The sequence below is a fragment of the Chenopodium album genome, chromosome 9 (assembly GCF_948465745.1).
Source record: "Chenopodium album chromosome 9, dcCheAlbu1.1, whole genome shotgun sequence".
In the NCBI taxonomy this organism is placed as follows: domain Eukaryota; kingdom Viridiplantae; phylum Streptophyta; class Magnoliopsida; order Caryophyllales; family Amaranthaceae; genus Chenopodium; species Chenopodium album.
Genome location: NC_137842.1, coordinates 65,859,776 through 65,874,388, shown reverse-complemented (window position 1 = coordinate 65,874,388; position 14,613 = coordinate 65,859,776). Strand labels below are relative to the sequence as shown.

Here is a 14,613-nt window from a genome sequence, read left to right as displayed (position 1 = left end):
GAGGTTATACGATTGTACTTTCATAATCGTTGTATGCAGGAGTGTTACAGTCTCTCAAAAACCTTAGCTGAGGATGCTGCGTGGAAATTCGCCAAAGAGAATGGCATCAATCTGATTTCAGTAAACCCTGCTGGTGTAATAGGCCCATTGTTGCAGCCAACAATAAATGCTACAACATTTTACTATATTATTAACTTGATTAACGGTATGATCAATAACAAAGTATTAAGTATCGCGTCCTTTTGATTAAAACATCAGACTGTTTCTAATTATTGAGCTGATTTTAGGGTCAGAAACCTATCCAAATTCAAGTTTCGGGTGGGTTCATGTAAAAGATGTAGCCGAAGCACATATTCGTGCCTTTGAGATCCCTTCTGCTAATGGAAGGTACATATTGAGTGAAACTGTTGCACATTTCTCTGAAATTGTCAAAATATTACAGGAGCTTTACCCGAGTCTCAAACTTCCTGAAAAGTAAGTACATGCTTTCCTTAAGTTATTTTTCTGAAATCTGTTGTTGTCTTTGGTTCTAGTTTGTATTGTAACTATTATGTATTTGTTACATGATACCCTTCATTTCTTGCTTCTAGGTGCGAGGATGATCAGCCACTTGCGGCGAGTTACAAGATTTCACAGGACAAAGCCAAGACCTTAGGCATTGAGTTCATTCCCTTAAAAATTGCTGTCAAGGAAACTGTTGAGTGCTTAAAGGAGAAGTTTAACATTAGTGTTTGATACTATTTTTTCTTCCTTTCTTTTTCTTTTTCTACTAACTTGTTTAATACTGTATATTCTTGGCTGTGTTTAGTTGCTGCAACAATGAAAAAAATGCTTGTATGCTGTGATTTATAGACTAGTGTTTAATTGGTGGCTATAAACATCTACTATAAAGTCTATAATCATGTTTCCTAAGGCCTTTTTCTCCTAGCAACTATTACTACTAATATATTGGACCATATGAAAATAGGGACGTATTTTATTGATGTACACTTTCTTGCAATTTATATTAGCGTAGTGATTATCACATAGCTTTCTCATACTACTCACTATTTTTCATATTAAAATTAGTGTGTGACCTGAGTGATGCTTTGTATCATTAATATACAGTATAATAACTAATGGAAATAGTTTTTAAATAAACACCCCAATCAAAGTTAGATATATGATTAAAAGCGTTGAATATAAAAATATAACTAAAAGTTGGCTAAGATGGTAAGACTTTCAACTTAATTATTGTTGGTCATGAATTAAAACACCATAATAATTTATATTAGCACTAAAAAAAATGTTGATTGTGGATGATGTGGCATGTTTCTAGTGTTTGAGAAAGGTATCACGTGGCACATGCACTTTCTTAGATATATGGTACATCTTTTAATTTATTATTATAAAATGAATACTCGTGGATATTATAAGTTATACTCCCTTTGTTTCTTAAAAATTTTCCCAATGTAATAAATGAGAATTATGCTATCCATGCCATTGTTCGCGGCTAAATTAACTTTTCTTTCTTTCTTGCTTCGATTGTACAAGATTTTTGTCTAACCATAGGGGAACTAATTTCCTGTGGTGTTATGCTTTTCCAATTCAGTTTGTTACATCTTTATGTTCATTTTCAATTGAGCTTTATCATTAACAATTCTTTGGCTTTGTATTATATTGGCTTGTGTAAGGTTACTCATTTTGATTGATTCTTGCCATCTTGCAACATACTAATCTTTTTAAGATGGATCTTGACCATGTTTGGCAATTATAGATTACTCTAATTGTTAGTTGTTTGTATCAGCCAATTTACTCGTATTTATTATTTGTGCATGTACGTAAAGCATTTGGGAATTGTAGCTGTTTTGAAATTCATCAAGTAAAATGACCATATATGGATGGGTAAATCTTTGGTAAAGAGTGGTAAATTTGATAAAGTATAGGATAGAATTGTCAGTTCACCATTACATACAAAATTGATCTTCCAAAGAGCTATTATAGCCGGCTTTTTTCAAATTAGCTTATTAAGCTCAAACCTCTCTCAACCAAACACTCTCATTAGAGTTTAAAGTAATTTATCTCTTTTTTATTCCACATCTCTCATAACCAAACACGCCTAATTGAGGTTTGGCGAGTTGCTCTACACTATAAATGTATGTTAAATACTAATTTCAGATGATGTTACTTCTAATTTCTTATTTAACATACATACTTTAATACTAGTAGTACATTATTATATTCTATTCAAACTCTTAAAAGATGTAGAGCAATGTTACATTAGCTAATTAGCCAAAAATGAATAATTTCATGTTAATGATATTAATAGCTCCATTATTTGTTTTCGTTTGTTTGTGGATAATATGAAAGCTCAAATTCTACACAATAATTTAGTTTCATAATGATTTGCAACTTTCTTTTGCACCTAACATTATTATTATCATCCTAAAAATAAATGAACAGAAGGAAAAATTAAAAAAATAAAATAAAATTGGGGTCCACGCTCTAATATTTTAAGCAAGAGCGACATTATAGGAAAGTGAAAACAATCATGAAAAGCATAATCAAATAAAATCAAAGAGAATTAGAAGCAAATCAGACAAAAAAGCTTAAGCTCCAATGCTTTTTGTCCTTACCAATTACCATTGCTTGCTTTTGCTGCTGGCTTTAATTATTACTAACTCTGTATTTACTCAAATCCTATGTCATTTACCAAGTTTGAAGATTGACCAACTTCTTGTTGAAATTCCCTAGGGAATTGCACAAATATTCTGATTAATAAATAGGTTAAATTCTGTACAAGATTTCAGAATAGTTTAAATATAATTCAGTAACTAATAGAGAGGGTTCATGTTTAGGATATGTATGTGTTTTTTAATGGTCATTTTTTTGTGTTTAAGGTAAGATAAATGATTGTGCTAAAGCAAAATTTTCTACAAGTGAGCTCCGTATAACCGTATAAATTAAATTTAAGTTACGCTCTTAACTACTTGATGTTGAGAGAATTGATATTAAATGATACAAGTATTATTTAGAGTGGTGCTTGCATATACATAACTATAAGAGTACAAGATACTTTGTGATCAATAAATTTTCTTTGGTACAGTAGTAGCAATTTCTAAAATATTCCAACAAGTTGATTATCTATAATTAATTGATGAAAGCCACTACCAAGCCAAGCATAAGCTCACATTAATGTGAAGAATGTGACCACACACAATTCTAATAAGGTTTCATTTCAAAATACAATCAGAGCATCAATAAGAGAAACTTAAGCCTACAACATAATTATTTTCGCCCCTTAATTATTTAACTCTACTAAAATAATAGGGAGTAATTTTTTTTTTTTAAAAAATCATGTTATATAAACAGAAAATAAGACGATTATTAAAGAATACTCCAACATAAAATGAGGTAAACTGTAAGAAGCCGAAGAAGTAGGAATATAAGTAAAACTCTATTGGATCAAGATGTTCTTCTATTAGAAGTTTCCATCACACTACAGTTAATTATCTATTAACATTTTAGGAAGAGGACATTATTTTGTCCAAGGAATCATCCAAGGAAGATAGTTAGGAAAAATCCATTTAAATGTGCTGTAGAATAAAAATAATATTGAGGGTCTTCTTTTGTATTTTTCTTTATCTTATCATACTATAAAAATTGAAACATTATATTAAGACCTACACATGTATCATATTATTTTCTCATGGGGTTGTTTCCTTTTTCCTAGTTGAGGGGACCTTTCTTTAATAAAGAAGATTAAAGGGATGAAATTCTTGGGCAGAAGCTAAAAACAGCCTTCTTTATTTATTTATTTTTTTTATGTAATTTTTTTTTTATGATTTTGATTTTATATAGTCATTTTTGTCAGGAAAATGGGTGGGTTTTAATTCACAGGAACTTTCACTCTCAGGTGCTTATTAATTAAGCTCTGAAAATCCCAAAAAAAAAAAGAGGAAAAATAAGGGAGTTTATTAAAGATACAAAAATGGCGGGTTTGCACTAGGTTGGTGAACCGGGGATTTCTCTGCAACTTTGATGGTGGTTCTTCCTTGATTAAAAGGTAAATATGGGTCTCTCTACTTTTTTTATTTTTTGAAATGGGTAATTCTTGAAATTGCATTTCTTGTTCATATTTCCATGAAATCAAGGAAAATGATTTTTTTTTTTTTTAAATTATGTTTATGTTAATTTTTGGGGGTTTGCTGGTTAGGAAATGGGTTCATCTTGAATTTGAGTTTTTTTTGGCAAGATTAAATACTGGCATTGTTCATGCTTTGTAGAAAATTAGGTGCAAAATGTTGAATTTTTTTGGGGATAAATTCAAGAACATTTTCTTTTTTCTTGCAAATTTTTTTCTGCGATTTTTGAAGCTGATATGCTTTTGTTAGAGCTGCATTTTGCTTTCTGGGATCTCAAATTGGTTTCCCAATAATATTATATCTGGGATCTGTTGGTTATTTGGTTTAATCTGCTGATTCAAGATGTAGCATTGTAACTTGTACAAAATCATGTTTTTTCATGAAAAATGAGGAAGTTTTTGTGTTATATGTTTTATTGTCTGAAGCAGATGATGCATATGCTGTGTTTGAAAGTCTTGTTTATCAGATTCTTGATGATATGATTGATTGATAAACAGATTGCTGATAAATAAGAAGCATCTTTAGTGCAACATGATTGTGCAAGTAGCAATTAAATGGATAAGTAATTATATTAGTGAATTATACTTATGCAAGCTATGTTTTGTAAGTCAATAAGCTGAAGAAAAAACCCAATTGCTCTTAGTGCCTGTCTGCCTGATCTCTGTTAGATTGTACCTCTGTCGTCTGCGTGTGCGTGTTTCTGATGTGCTGCTGTGATGCCATTCTATTTTGCAGGTTGTAACTACACATCAAGGAATTCCTCGTTTCATAGATTCTCATTCTCGTAGAAAATATGAAACGAGAATCCAAAAATGGCTCGTCGAGTGGTAAATCTGGTCGTAGTAGAGGAAAATTTGCCTCTCGTTTTTGTATGTTCCCCAAGGTAAAATCAGCTGATACCGGTCCAGGCTTTGCTCCGGTCTACCTGAATGTTTATGATTTAACACCAATCAATGGCTACATGTATTGGGCAGGAGTTGGTATATATCACACTGGTGTTGAAGGTTAGCTTTTCTTCTACTATAATGGAAGTATGGAACTTAATTAATTGATCTTATTATAGACTTGTTTCAATTTATGATTTTGTAAAATCAGCTTGATAGACTTTGTTACTTGTTAGTGGACATATTCATCTTAAAATAATTGTGAATTTAGTGAGTTTCTTGCTAATAAAGTTGATGTTAATAGAGCTCATCTTTCCACGTTTCAATCTTAGAATAGAGCTAATAAAGCTGATGTTAATAGAGCTCAGCTTTGGTAATTGGTAGAACTAGAGGCCATTTAGGTACAATACCCAAGTTTTTGTCGACTATAAGCAAAAGAAAGAGGAAGACTCCTGTAGTTGCTTCATGGTTTCGAGGGAGTTATTTCAGGAAAATTCATCACCTTGTATGTTGGAACAAATTGCACTTTTAGTGACCATTGAACTGCCTGTCATAGATGATTAGCAGTTAGCACATATAGCCCGGATTAGCAGTGATCATTAAACTGTCTTTTGAATCGTTAGATACTGAATTTGATCTCTTTTGTTTGACAGTTAATGGCTCAGAATACGCTTTTGGCGCTCATGACTTCCCCACAAGTGGTGTATTTGAGGTTGAACCTCGGCAATGCCCTGGTTTCAAGTTTAGAAAAGCAATATTCATGGGAACAACATCTCTAGAGCCTAGTGAAGTCAGAGATTTCATGGAGCAACAATCACGAAATTATCATGGTGATACCTATCACTTGATCGTCAAGAATTGCAACCATTTCTGCGATGATATCTGTCACAAGTTAACAGGAAAGAAGATCCCTAAATGGGTTAATCGACTTGCTAGAATAGGTATGTAGATTTGTTAACCTTGTTTTTTTCCATCCCCCCATATCCCTACCACGACTTCTGATATAAGTTTTCTTGGATAAATGCATCTTTTTAATTGGTATATTCATTGATTGATATGAAGAATGATAGTCTCGCTATAACAAGTAAACTTATAATGTTGTTCTAGACTCTGGCATCAGTGCACAACTTATATTAATTCAAAACATGTACATATAATATCATTAGAAAATAAATGATCAATTTACTGTAGCTTTGCTGATTTGGAGAGATCACCCCTGCATTGTGTTTATGGGATCTTTATTTCACTGCAATCGTTTTGATCTCTCATTTGTGAAGGGATTAGTGTTTATCAATCTGAAACACTGTTATAATGATAGGTTCAGTCTGCAACTGCATACTTCCAGAAAGTCTCAAGGCATCTACTATTCCGGAACCCCATCTCGAAGTATTTGAGAATGAAAAGAAGCACCTACGACCCTTTAGCTGCTTTTCATCCTTCTCAATGTCTCAGAAGGAGGAGTCAATTTCTTCCTTATTTTTACATTCACACTACTTGGGATGTCTACCATCTTGGGAGTCAAGAAGGACAAAACCTGGGATTTTTGAAGAGGAAGACTGACACGAACCTTTTTTGTACGACTACTTCGAGAATTTAGAGGCAATAGTGAATAGTATCATTTACGTTGATTGTGCATAGATCTTAGGGGGTGAGTGTACATGTGCTTTCTCGCCATTTTGATTCCATTACAGTAGCTGTTCTAGAGGGCGTAATTGTTGTCCCTGCAAATGTGTGTTTCAGTATTGGTGCTTTTTGATGCAATCAAGCTTTTATTCTTGCATCTCAGTTCAATTATCTTAAGCTCGAACATCAATCTTATTCGTGTAAAGGACTGTTCTGAATTGCTTGGATCCTGTACTTGAGAATTTGATCAGTTGCTATTTATAATTTTTCCAAAGCTTGTTTGTGGGGAAAAAAATTAGTGGTAAGATAGTCTGTAATATTGCTATGCTTCGGCAATTAAATGTTAAGTTTTTCGACATTCAAGAGTCAGTTAAGGAGGAAGAATTCAGGCCAGGCTTTTGTCTACATACAAAATATAAGCTGATGTTATCAATTCTTTAACAGTCTCTTGATTATCGTCTTCTTGATGCTTTTAACAGACAGTTTGGACCCCTTTGGCTGCTACCTGCTAGACATTGTACATAAAGCAACGGTACTGCTCGACAAATTCATATGAGAAAAATTAAGGAAGCTGTCAAATTTAATCCCTAACAAAAATAATATACTTTACTCCAAACTGCATATAGTTGATAAAGTTTATGAATTATGAGATAAGTTAAAACAGAGTACTTTGTCAGTTATAAAACTCCGCCATATCGTTATCTAACAACCATTAGACAATGGCTTTTATAGAAGTTCAGGTATGAATGTATGATGACTTGAAGCCACCTACACTACATCGCCGCCATGCACAATACTACAAACAGTTTTTATAACTTCCTATTTAGCATTTCTTCTCATCATATTGTGTAACAATGATTAAATCCTTGAATTAAAATTTCTCAAGTAAAAAATAAGATAAAATTTTCTACAAAGGTAATTTCTTTCTAAGATTGATTTCTACAATTTGTCTGATATAGGACTAGGACTACAAATACGAGAGAACTTGGGCTGAACCGATGTATATCGCCAGCCAAAATTGCCATGCTACTCTTACTTGCTATAGAGATGAACAAGCGTAAAGACGAAAAAGCCAGCCATCTGCATTGAGGAAAAGATAATGAGATTAATCTACAACAAACTTCATACTTAAAATTAGCCAAATGAAATCTCACAGAAAAGAGAACCAAAACAGAAGCAAATAATAATTTTTTTGTTAAAAAAAAAAAATACACAGTAGCACTGAAATAAAAATACTACTACCTCTCTTATTATGTGCAACAAAGGGTATTATTTGTGAGACATAAAATATTCCTTTGTTGCACATAATAAGAAATGGAGGTAGTACATATTTGAGCCAAAAACAGGAACGGTATGCAGGCGGTCATTATTGGGTTAATGCCGTACCATTGAAAAACATGATCCGTAATAGGGATATGCAGCAGTTATAAATCTTTCAAATTCATTGTGTCTGAAATGTCGTACAGGAATCTGCAATCAAGAGAGAAAAGAAATTAAACCATGGTGAACTGCACAGCTGTCAAGTGTCAATAACATAACAAGAGCTTAGAAGTTAGAAGCTAATATGATGTCACAAATCAATAATGATAATCAAAAAAGAATACAGACACTATATTATGAACTAAGGATGTACTATGAGTAGCACTAATAAACGTCTAAATGCCTTGATGGAGTTTCAATACTTTGGCATACTACAGCAAACTACCTTAACCTGATGCAAGATCAATTTCCAACCCAAAAGTTAGCTATGACTTCACAGGAACTTACAAAAATTTTGATATTATAGCTTTCAGTGAATAAAAAGGGTTTCTCCAGCTGTTCATAGGTTAGACACTATGAAAACTATACTAAAAATCTTATATACCTGCTTTGCTAGAGACAAGCTTGTATATCCGAGCCTTTGGTACTCAACTTTGAACTGGAAAACACCATATACATCTGGCACCTTAAATGAAGTATAATAAAGACCCTGCAAAACAGAAGTGAGTTGGTGACTATTAACCAAGGAAATGATGAAATACACAAGCGTAATAGATATGTAGACAAGCACCTTCTTATCAGTTGATAATGTCTTTAACACATAAGGGCTCATCATATAGAATTGCACTTGAACATCATCGGCTACATATGGCTCCCAGTTCACTCCAGACCATTCATAAATCTCGACAGAATATTCCTTCGCACATTTAAGCAGTAACATAAAACAGGTTCAGTTGATTGCATTTTGCAGAATACATTGAGGAACAGGTAAGATGTGAAGCAAAAATAAATTACCAGGTCATCAGTGATCCTATATATTGAAGGTTCATCTGTTTGTCCTGTCTTGTGGTGTCTTACATTTACAGCCTGTAAAATCAAGTGTCTGGTCAGTGATCATGCTTCCAAAGCTTACATTTGTTATATCTTTGACTCAAAAGAAACATCATTAACTTTCTAATAGAAGAGAACATAAAACTAGGAGAATTGAGCATAAATAGCTAGAAAAAGGTGACACACCTTGAGATGACCTCTTTCATGGAAAATCCATTTGCTAAGTTCAGTCACAAACTGCTCATTACCAGATTTGTCAAATCTGTTACAACAAGAAGCATTTCCACTTAATATACATATAACAGAAACAGTTTACTTCAAAATCATATTCCAAGTAATTAAGCAGGTATGTATTGATCAGAAGAACCAAACAATATTGTCCAGAAAGGTATACAGTAAACACAGTGAAGAAAATAAAGGAAGCAAAACCTGAGCATCTAGTCAAATAATTATTTAAGAAAAAATTCAGATCCTATCATTGACATGCATGAGATAGATAGTTAGATACATGAATGATGAGTGTGTTAGCAAAACAATGATTGACCAATAATGTTTCAAAGGCAATATCAGGATATCACACAGAACCACTGAGAAAATCGTTGCATGAGATATTCCACTTGCATTTCATTGCCCAATTAGTACAGAAACATTTTGATAAAAAAGAATAAATAATCCTCACAAAAACCATTCACTTTATAAATCAGGAAGTACTTACATAGACATATAAACATATTGCAAGGATTAAGATCCACTAACAGGTCCAACAATAAGAAAATTTGCAACAAGCCCAAAAGTGGCTAAAATAAACAGCATATGTACTACAATTTGAAAGCAACCACAAAAATCACTAATGCATCTTGGACAACAATGGATCTAATTTAGGGTGATCAGTTCAAGTATTCTTACTAGAGCTAATTTGCTTAAGATTCTCCTAGTAATTTTCCTCGGAATCCTAATATTCACAGTTGAGAAATTTAAGCTCTAATTGTAGCAATGTAGCATCAAAACCGGAAACCTTAAAAAGAAAAAGGATAAAAACTGCAATTGCTCAATGGAGCAACTGATTGAATTGATGACAAGAATCACAAGATAGTTGTTTTATTGTCTCTACAAAAAATGCCTATGTTACTCGGACTTTCATTTCACCTCACGTTCCCGTGTCGGACCCTCAACACTCAGACATGGGTGTGACACCCGGACACTTCACTTTTAGTTCAAAACCATGGAATTTTTTCACAAAATAGCCGAGTTGGACACTTGGACATGTACTCGTGTCGGACATGGGTACCCCGAGTCCAAGTAACATACTAAAATGCTATTAAGCCAGAAAGATCCAAATCAAAGCTCTATTTACCTAGTTGAGCTACCAGCCTTTTGCAATCCTGATCTCAAAAATCTGAACAAAGAAACAAATTTTTGTAATCAACAAAAAACAATACAGCCCTTCAACAGCTAAAAGAACAATATGTTACAGAGGCAAACAAGTTTACCGGTCACTGAAAAGTTTAAGTGAGCCTGATATCAAAATACGAGCATTGTTTCGTGCCTAACAAAAACAAATGAAAAACAACTATTAATGTTCATGACAAATTTTCGAGCACAATTTGCAATAACTAGCCTTTGCTTACAATGTTTATCTATTAGGAAAATCAGAAGAAACAAGAGCAGTAAAATACCTGCACCACTGATACCAATGATATTCTGGGTCCAGTAAATGTTGGGGCACTTGATAACTTGGACAAAGGATTAGCCAAATAGGCAGATGGTGAAGCGGAAAGAACTTGCACCACCTATCAGAGTTGCAGAGGCACGATAAAATAAGACAATAACTCGAAACATAATCGATTTATGATCAAATGCCAAACACATATTACACCATTACAAGGTCAATAGAGAATTACTTACATGGCTGTTAGAAGGATTTACTGAATGACCAGTTCCTTGGAAAAGTACTGCAGCCTGGAGCATATTCATGTTAGAATCACCTACCACTCATCAATAAAATTAACTCCAGAATTCCAGATCACTTATGAAAGCAAAATTTATACATAGATATAGTTTAAAGCAAACATAAACTATAAGCAACAATTCTGAAAAAACTTCGGCAGGAGACCCAGACAGAACATACATGTTAATTACTGGAAATTACTGTTAGTCATTATTTAAGTAGAAACCAAAGAAGCAATGCACCATAACACGGAATAATCAAATTTAGCTCATGTATCCGACCCCACTAATGGGATTAAAGCTTTGATTGATTGACTGACTGTTAGTCATTATTTAAGTAGAAACCAAAGAAGCAATGCACCATAATAAGACGCATACATTACCCACATGAATAGAGATATAGGCTGCACAAGCATTTACAGCCACCTCAAATCACTAAATGCATACATCATAGATTCTTCGTAATGTTAAACAGATTAACAATAACGGATAGACTTGCCTCAATTTTCTTGCTCCCTAATATGACATCTGATCCGATAAATTCATTACTGGCAATCAGTGTATGGTCACCTTCAAATTCTGACAATGCATAGCTTGTGTGGTCAATAACCATCGCTGCAGGGTCCTAGAGCCATACAGAAATCAAATCAGGAAGAAAGTGATAACTTGCTTGAAAAACAAAAACACAGCACCAAAGATATGCACACTGACTTCTTTATAGGATCACACAGATAACAGACAGTTCGTCAACTACATACATGATAAAATGGTAAAAGAAAAACATAAAATCGAGGTCATACTCATACTAAATCAGTTTTTTGCAAAAAAAGATCATTTGGAATTCCCGTTGAGAAGAAAAAAATACTGTGCGCCTTAATGATTCGCAGAATTCATACTATGTTTACTCATTCTCTTTTCCATGCATATACACAGACCTAACCATACGAGTTGAAATAACACTGATTCGCTGAACTCATAGTATGTTTACTCATCCTCTTTTTCCCTCGAATAAACAGAACTAACTATACGAATTTAAAACAACACTATCCAAACTGTCAAAGGCCACGACAAGACAAATGCACCATACTACATTTATGCAAAACAAAACGAACAAAGGATCATAGAAATGTAGATGTAGATTGCAATTGATAAAAGAAATTATGATTAAAGATCATAAAATTGGTTCAACTAACAGCCAAATGTGACCATTTCAGAATACTAAAAGCTAATTACACACTTACAGCACGTATTTAAAACAAATTTATCAGGAAAAATGGAAATTAATTAAGAAAATAAGCTCACATCATCGAATTCAACACCACATTCTGTCGCAATTTCGCGAATCAAATCAGATGAATTCACATCAACAGTAACAATCAAATCACGTCCAGAATCAACAAATTCAAGCACCGCTGCCTGATTAATTGAACCACCAAAACCTTCAAAAAAAAATCACAAAAAATCAACCAAAAATCCAAAAAAAAAATCACAAAAATTCCAAAACAAAATCAAAAGTTGAAGAGGAGATTACGATCGATGTAAGGAGCGAAGATGATGAGACCGTCGTACAAAAACTGTCCGTAACGCTGCAAAGCAAGTTTAGGATCATCTGCGAGCTTGAAATCGAGCTGATAATTTCGCGAAAGAAGAGAATCGAAGAACAAAGAGTGAGAAGATTTAATGGCGAAATCATCGAGAAGAACTAGAATTCGACGATTTGTAGGGTTTTCTGGGGAAAATGAGAGAGAATGAGTTAGATTGAGAAGAAGAATTGTTAGGAGTGTGAGTATTTTCGCCATTTTTGGAGCTCCAAAAAAAGGGTTTTAGGATCTCACGAATATACACTAGAGTTATTGTGGACTAGTGGTTAACGTTTACTTTTCCTCACACCTTTTTTTTTTTTATTATTATTTTTTTTTAATAAGGACTTTTATCAATTTCTAAATAATTGCTAGCTACATGCTAGTCATTGTGGAGCTACAAAAAAAAAAAAAAACGAAAATTTTCATAAAATGCCCCTGAGTTATCTTTTTATTCACCATACACCCATGAAAATTTTCAAATTCACCATATGTCCCTGAGTTTTAAAAAAATGTCACCAATTGCCCAAATGACTAACGGATGTTAAACTCCGTTAGTCATTAGGGTTAAGTACGCCACGTGGCTAGATCTAATTGGTTATTTTTTAAATATTATTTAACTAAATATTATATATATATATTTCAAAAAAAAAAAAAAAAAAAAAAAACTAAATTAAAATTTCAAAAAAAAAAAAAAAAAAAGCTTTAACCCCAACCTGCTTCTGCCGGCGAACCCTAAACCCAGCCACCTCCCCACAACCGCCACCCACCAGCTTCCCCACTACACAGTGGCGCCGCCGGTTCCACCAATCTCGCTCGCCGGCAACCCAATCCCCTCCCCCACACTGCTGCTGCTCACCAAAGCCGAAAACCACCACCTAAAAACATTAAACCCCAAAATCAAAACCCTAGGTTTCAGTTTTTGGGGTTTTTGATTTTGGTAATCGACGCGGTGTTTCATGGGGTTGGAGATGGCAGGGGGAGGGGGGTTTGGGTTCGCCGACACTCTTAGCCAAAAACCACCACCCTTAATTAAACACCAAAACCCCAAAATCGAAACCTTAAAAATCAAATCTAGGGTTTCGATTTTGGGTTTTTTTTATTTTTGGGTCCAGCGTGGTGGTTCACAGAATGGACACGACTGGGAGGAGGTGCGGCTTGGGTTCGCTGGCATGGGGATAGGAATTCGGACACCGACGCGGTGGGGAGGGGATTTCAAGGAAGAGATGAAGGGGCGGTTTGGGGAGTAGGTGGTTTGCGTCGGGTTTGGGGTAGCGGTGGGGTGGGGTGGCAGCGTGGCTGGGTTGGTTTGTGTCGGGTTTGGGGTGGCGCCGGCGGCGCTGGGGTTTTGACGGAAACTGGCGGGTGGTGGCTGGGGCTGGGCGGTGGTTGTGGTTATGATGGGTGAGCTATTTTTTTTTAAAAAAAAAAAAATTATAATTAATTAAATAATTATTTTAAAATTTAAATTATATAAATAATAACCAATCATAGGTTGCCACGTGGCAAATTTAGCCTTAATGATCAACGGAGTTAACGTCCGTTAGTCATTTGGGCAATTGGTGACATTTTTTTAAAACTCAGGGACATATGGTGAATTTGAAAATTTTCATGGGTATATGGTGAATAAAAAAATAACTCAGGGACATTTCATGAAATTTCCGAAAAAAAAATCTCTTGTAGTTGAATCAAATTACATAGCTCTATTATATGTATTTGATTAATACTTCCATCGTTTTTTTTAGTTGACACTTTTTTTAGTCACGTTTGCTTGCACAAATTCAATCATTACTATCTTTAATTACCGATTATCGAAAATTATTAAAAGTTGATATTTTAAAAATGTACATTGTGATGAATCTAACAATATCCTACTTAACTCCTTCGTATATTTTTCTTCACATATAAATCACAAAATATGGTCAAAAGGAAGTGTGCGAATAGTACTAAATTCAAAACGTATCAACTAATAACCTTGACCCACCCACGAACCCAACAAAACCACCGACTAATCACCTTGACCCTTCGACGAACCACTAAACGCCGATTAGATTAACCACCAAAACCACCCCCACGAACCACCAAAATCACCGATGAACCACCGAAACCCTTCTACTGCCACCAAAACCACCCCCACGAACTACT

General features: G+C 34.2%; 2 protein-coding genes across 2 annotated transcripts; one reads left to right on the top strand and one right to left on the bottom strand.

Moving 5' to 3' along the window:
- The first annotated feature begins 3,651 nt into the window (after window positions 1-3,651).
- Window positions 3,652-6,905, top strand: LOC145558825 (deSI-like protein At4g17486). The gene is made up of 4 exons (XM_081620165.1): window positions 3,652-4,045; window positions 4,860-5,128; window positions 5,662-5,949; window positions 6,327-6,905. The coding sequence occupies exons 2-4, from the start codon at window positions 4,918-4,920 to the stop codon at window positions 6,566-6,568; spliced, it is 741 nt and encodes a 246-aa protein (XP_081476291.1). The 5' UTR covers window positions 3,652-4,045; window positions 4,860-4,917; the 3' UTR covers window positions 6,569-6,905.
- A 513-nt stretch (window positions 6,906-7,418) lies between these two features.
- LOC145560219 (dolichyl-diphosphooligosaccharide--protein glycosyltransferase 48 kDa subunit-like) lies at window positions 7,419-12,694 on the bottom strand. The gene is made up of 13 exons (XM_081621477.1): window positions 12,420-12,694; window positions 12,191-12,327; window positions 11,388-11,513; window positions 10,847-10,900; window positions 10,618-10,731; window positions 10,432-10,487; window positions 10,296-10,337; window positions 9,128-9,203; window positions 8,906-8,977; window positions 8,682-8,807; window positions 8,496-8,600; window positions 8,018-8,101; window positions 7,419-7,711 (listed from the first exon to the last, which is right to left on the bottom strand). Exons 1-13 carry the CDS (start codon window positions 12,685-12,687, stop codon window positions 7,664-7,666), a joined length of 1,308 nt encoding a protein of 435 aa, XP_081477603.1. The 5' UTR covers window positions 12,688-12,694; the 3' UTR covers window positions 7,419-7,663.
- Window positions 12,695-14,613: the final 1,919 nt, after the last annotated feature.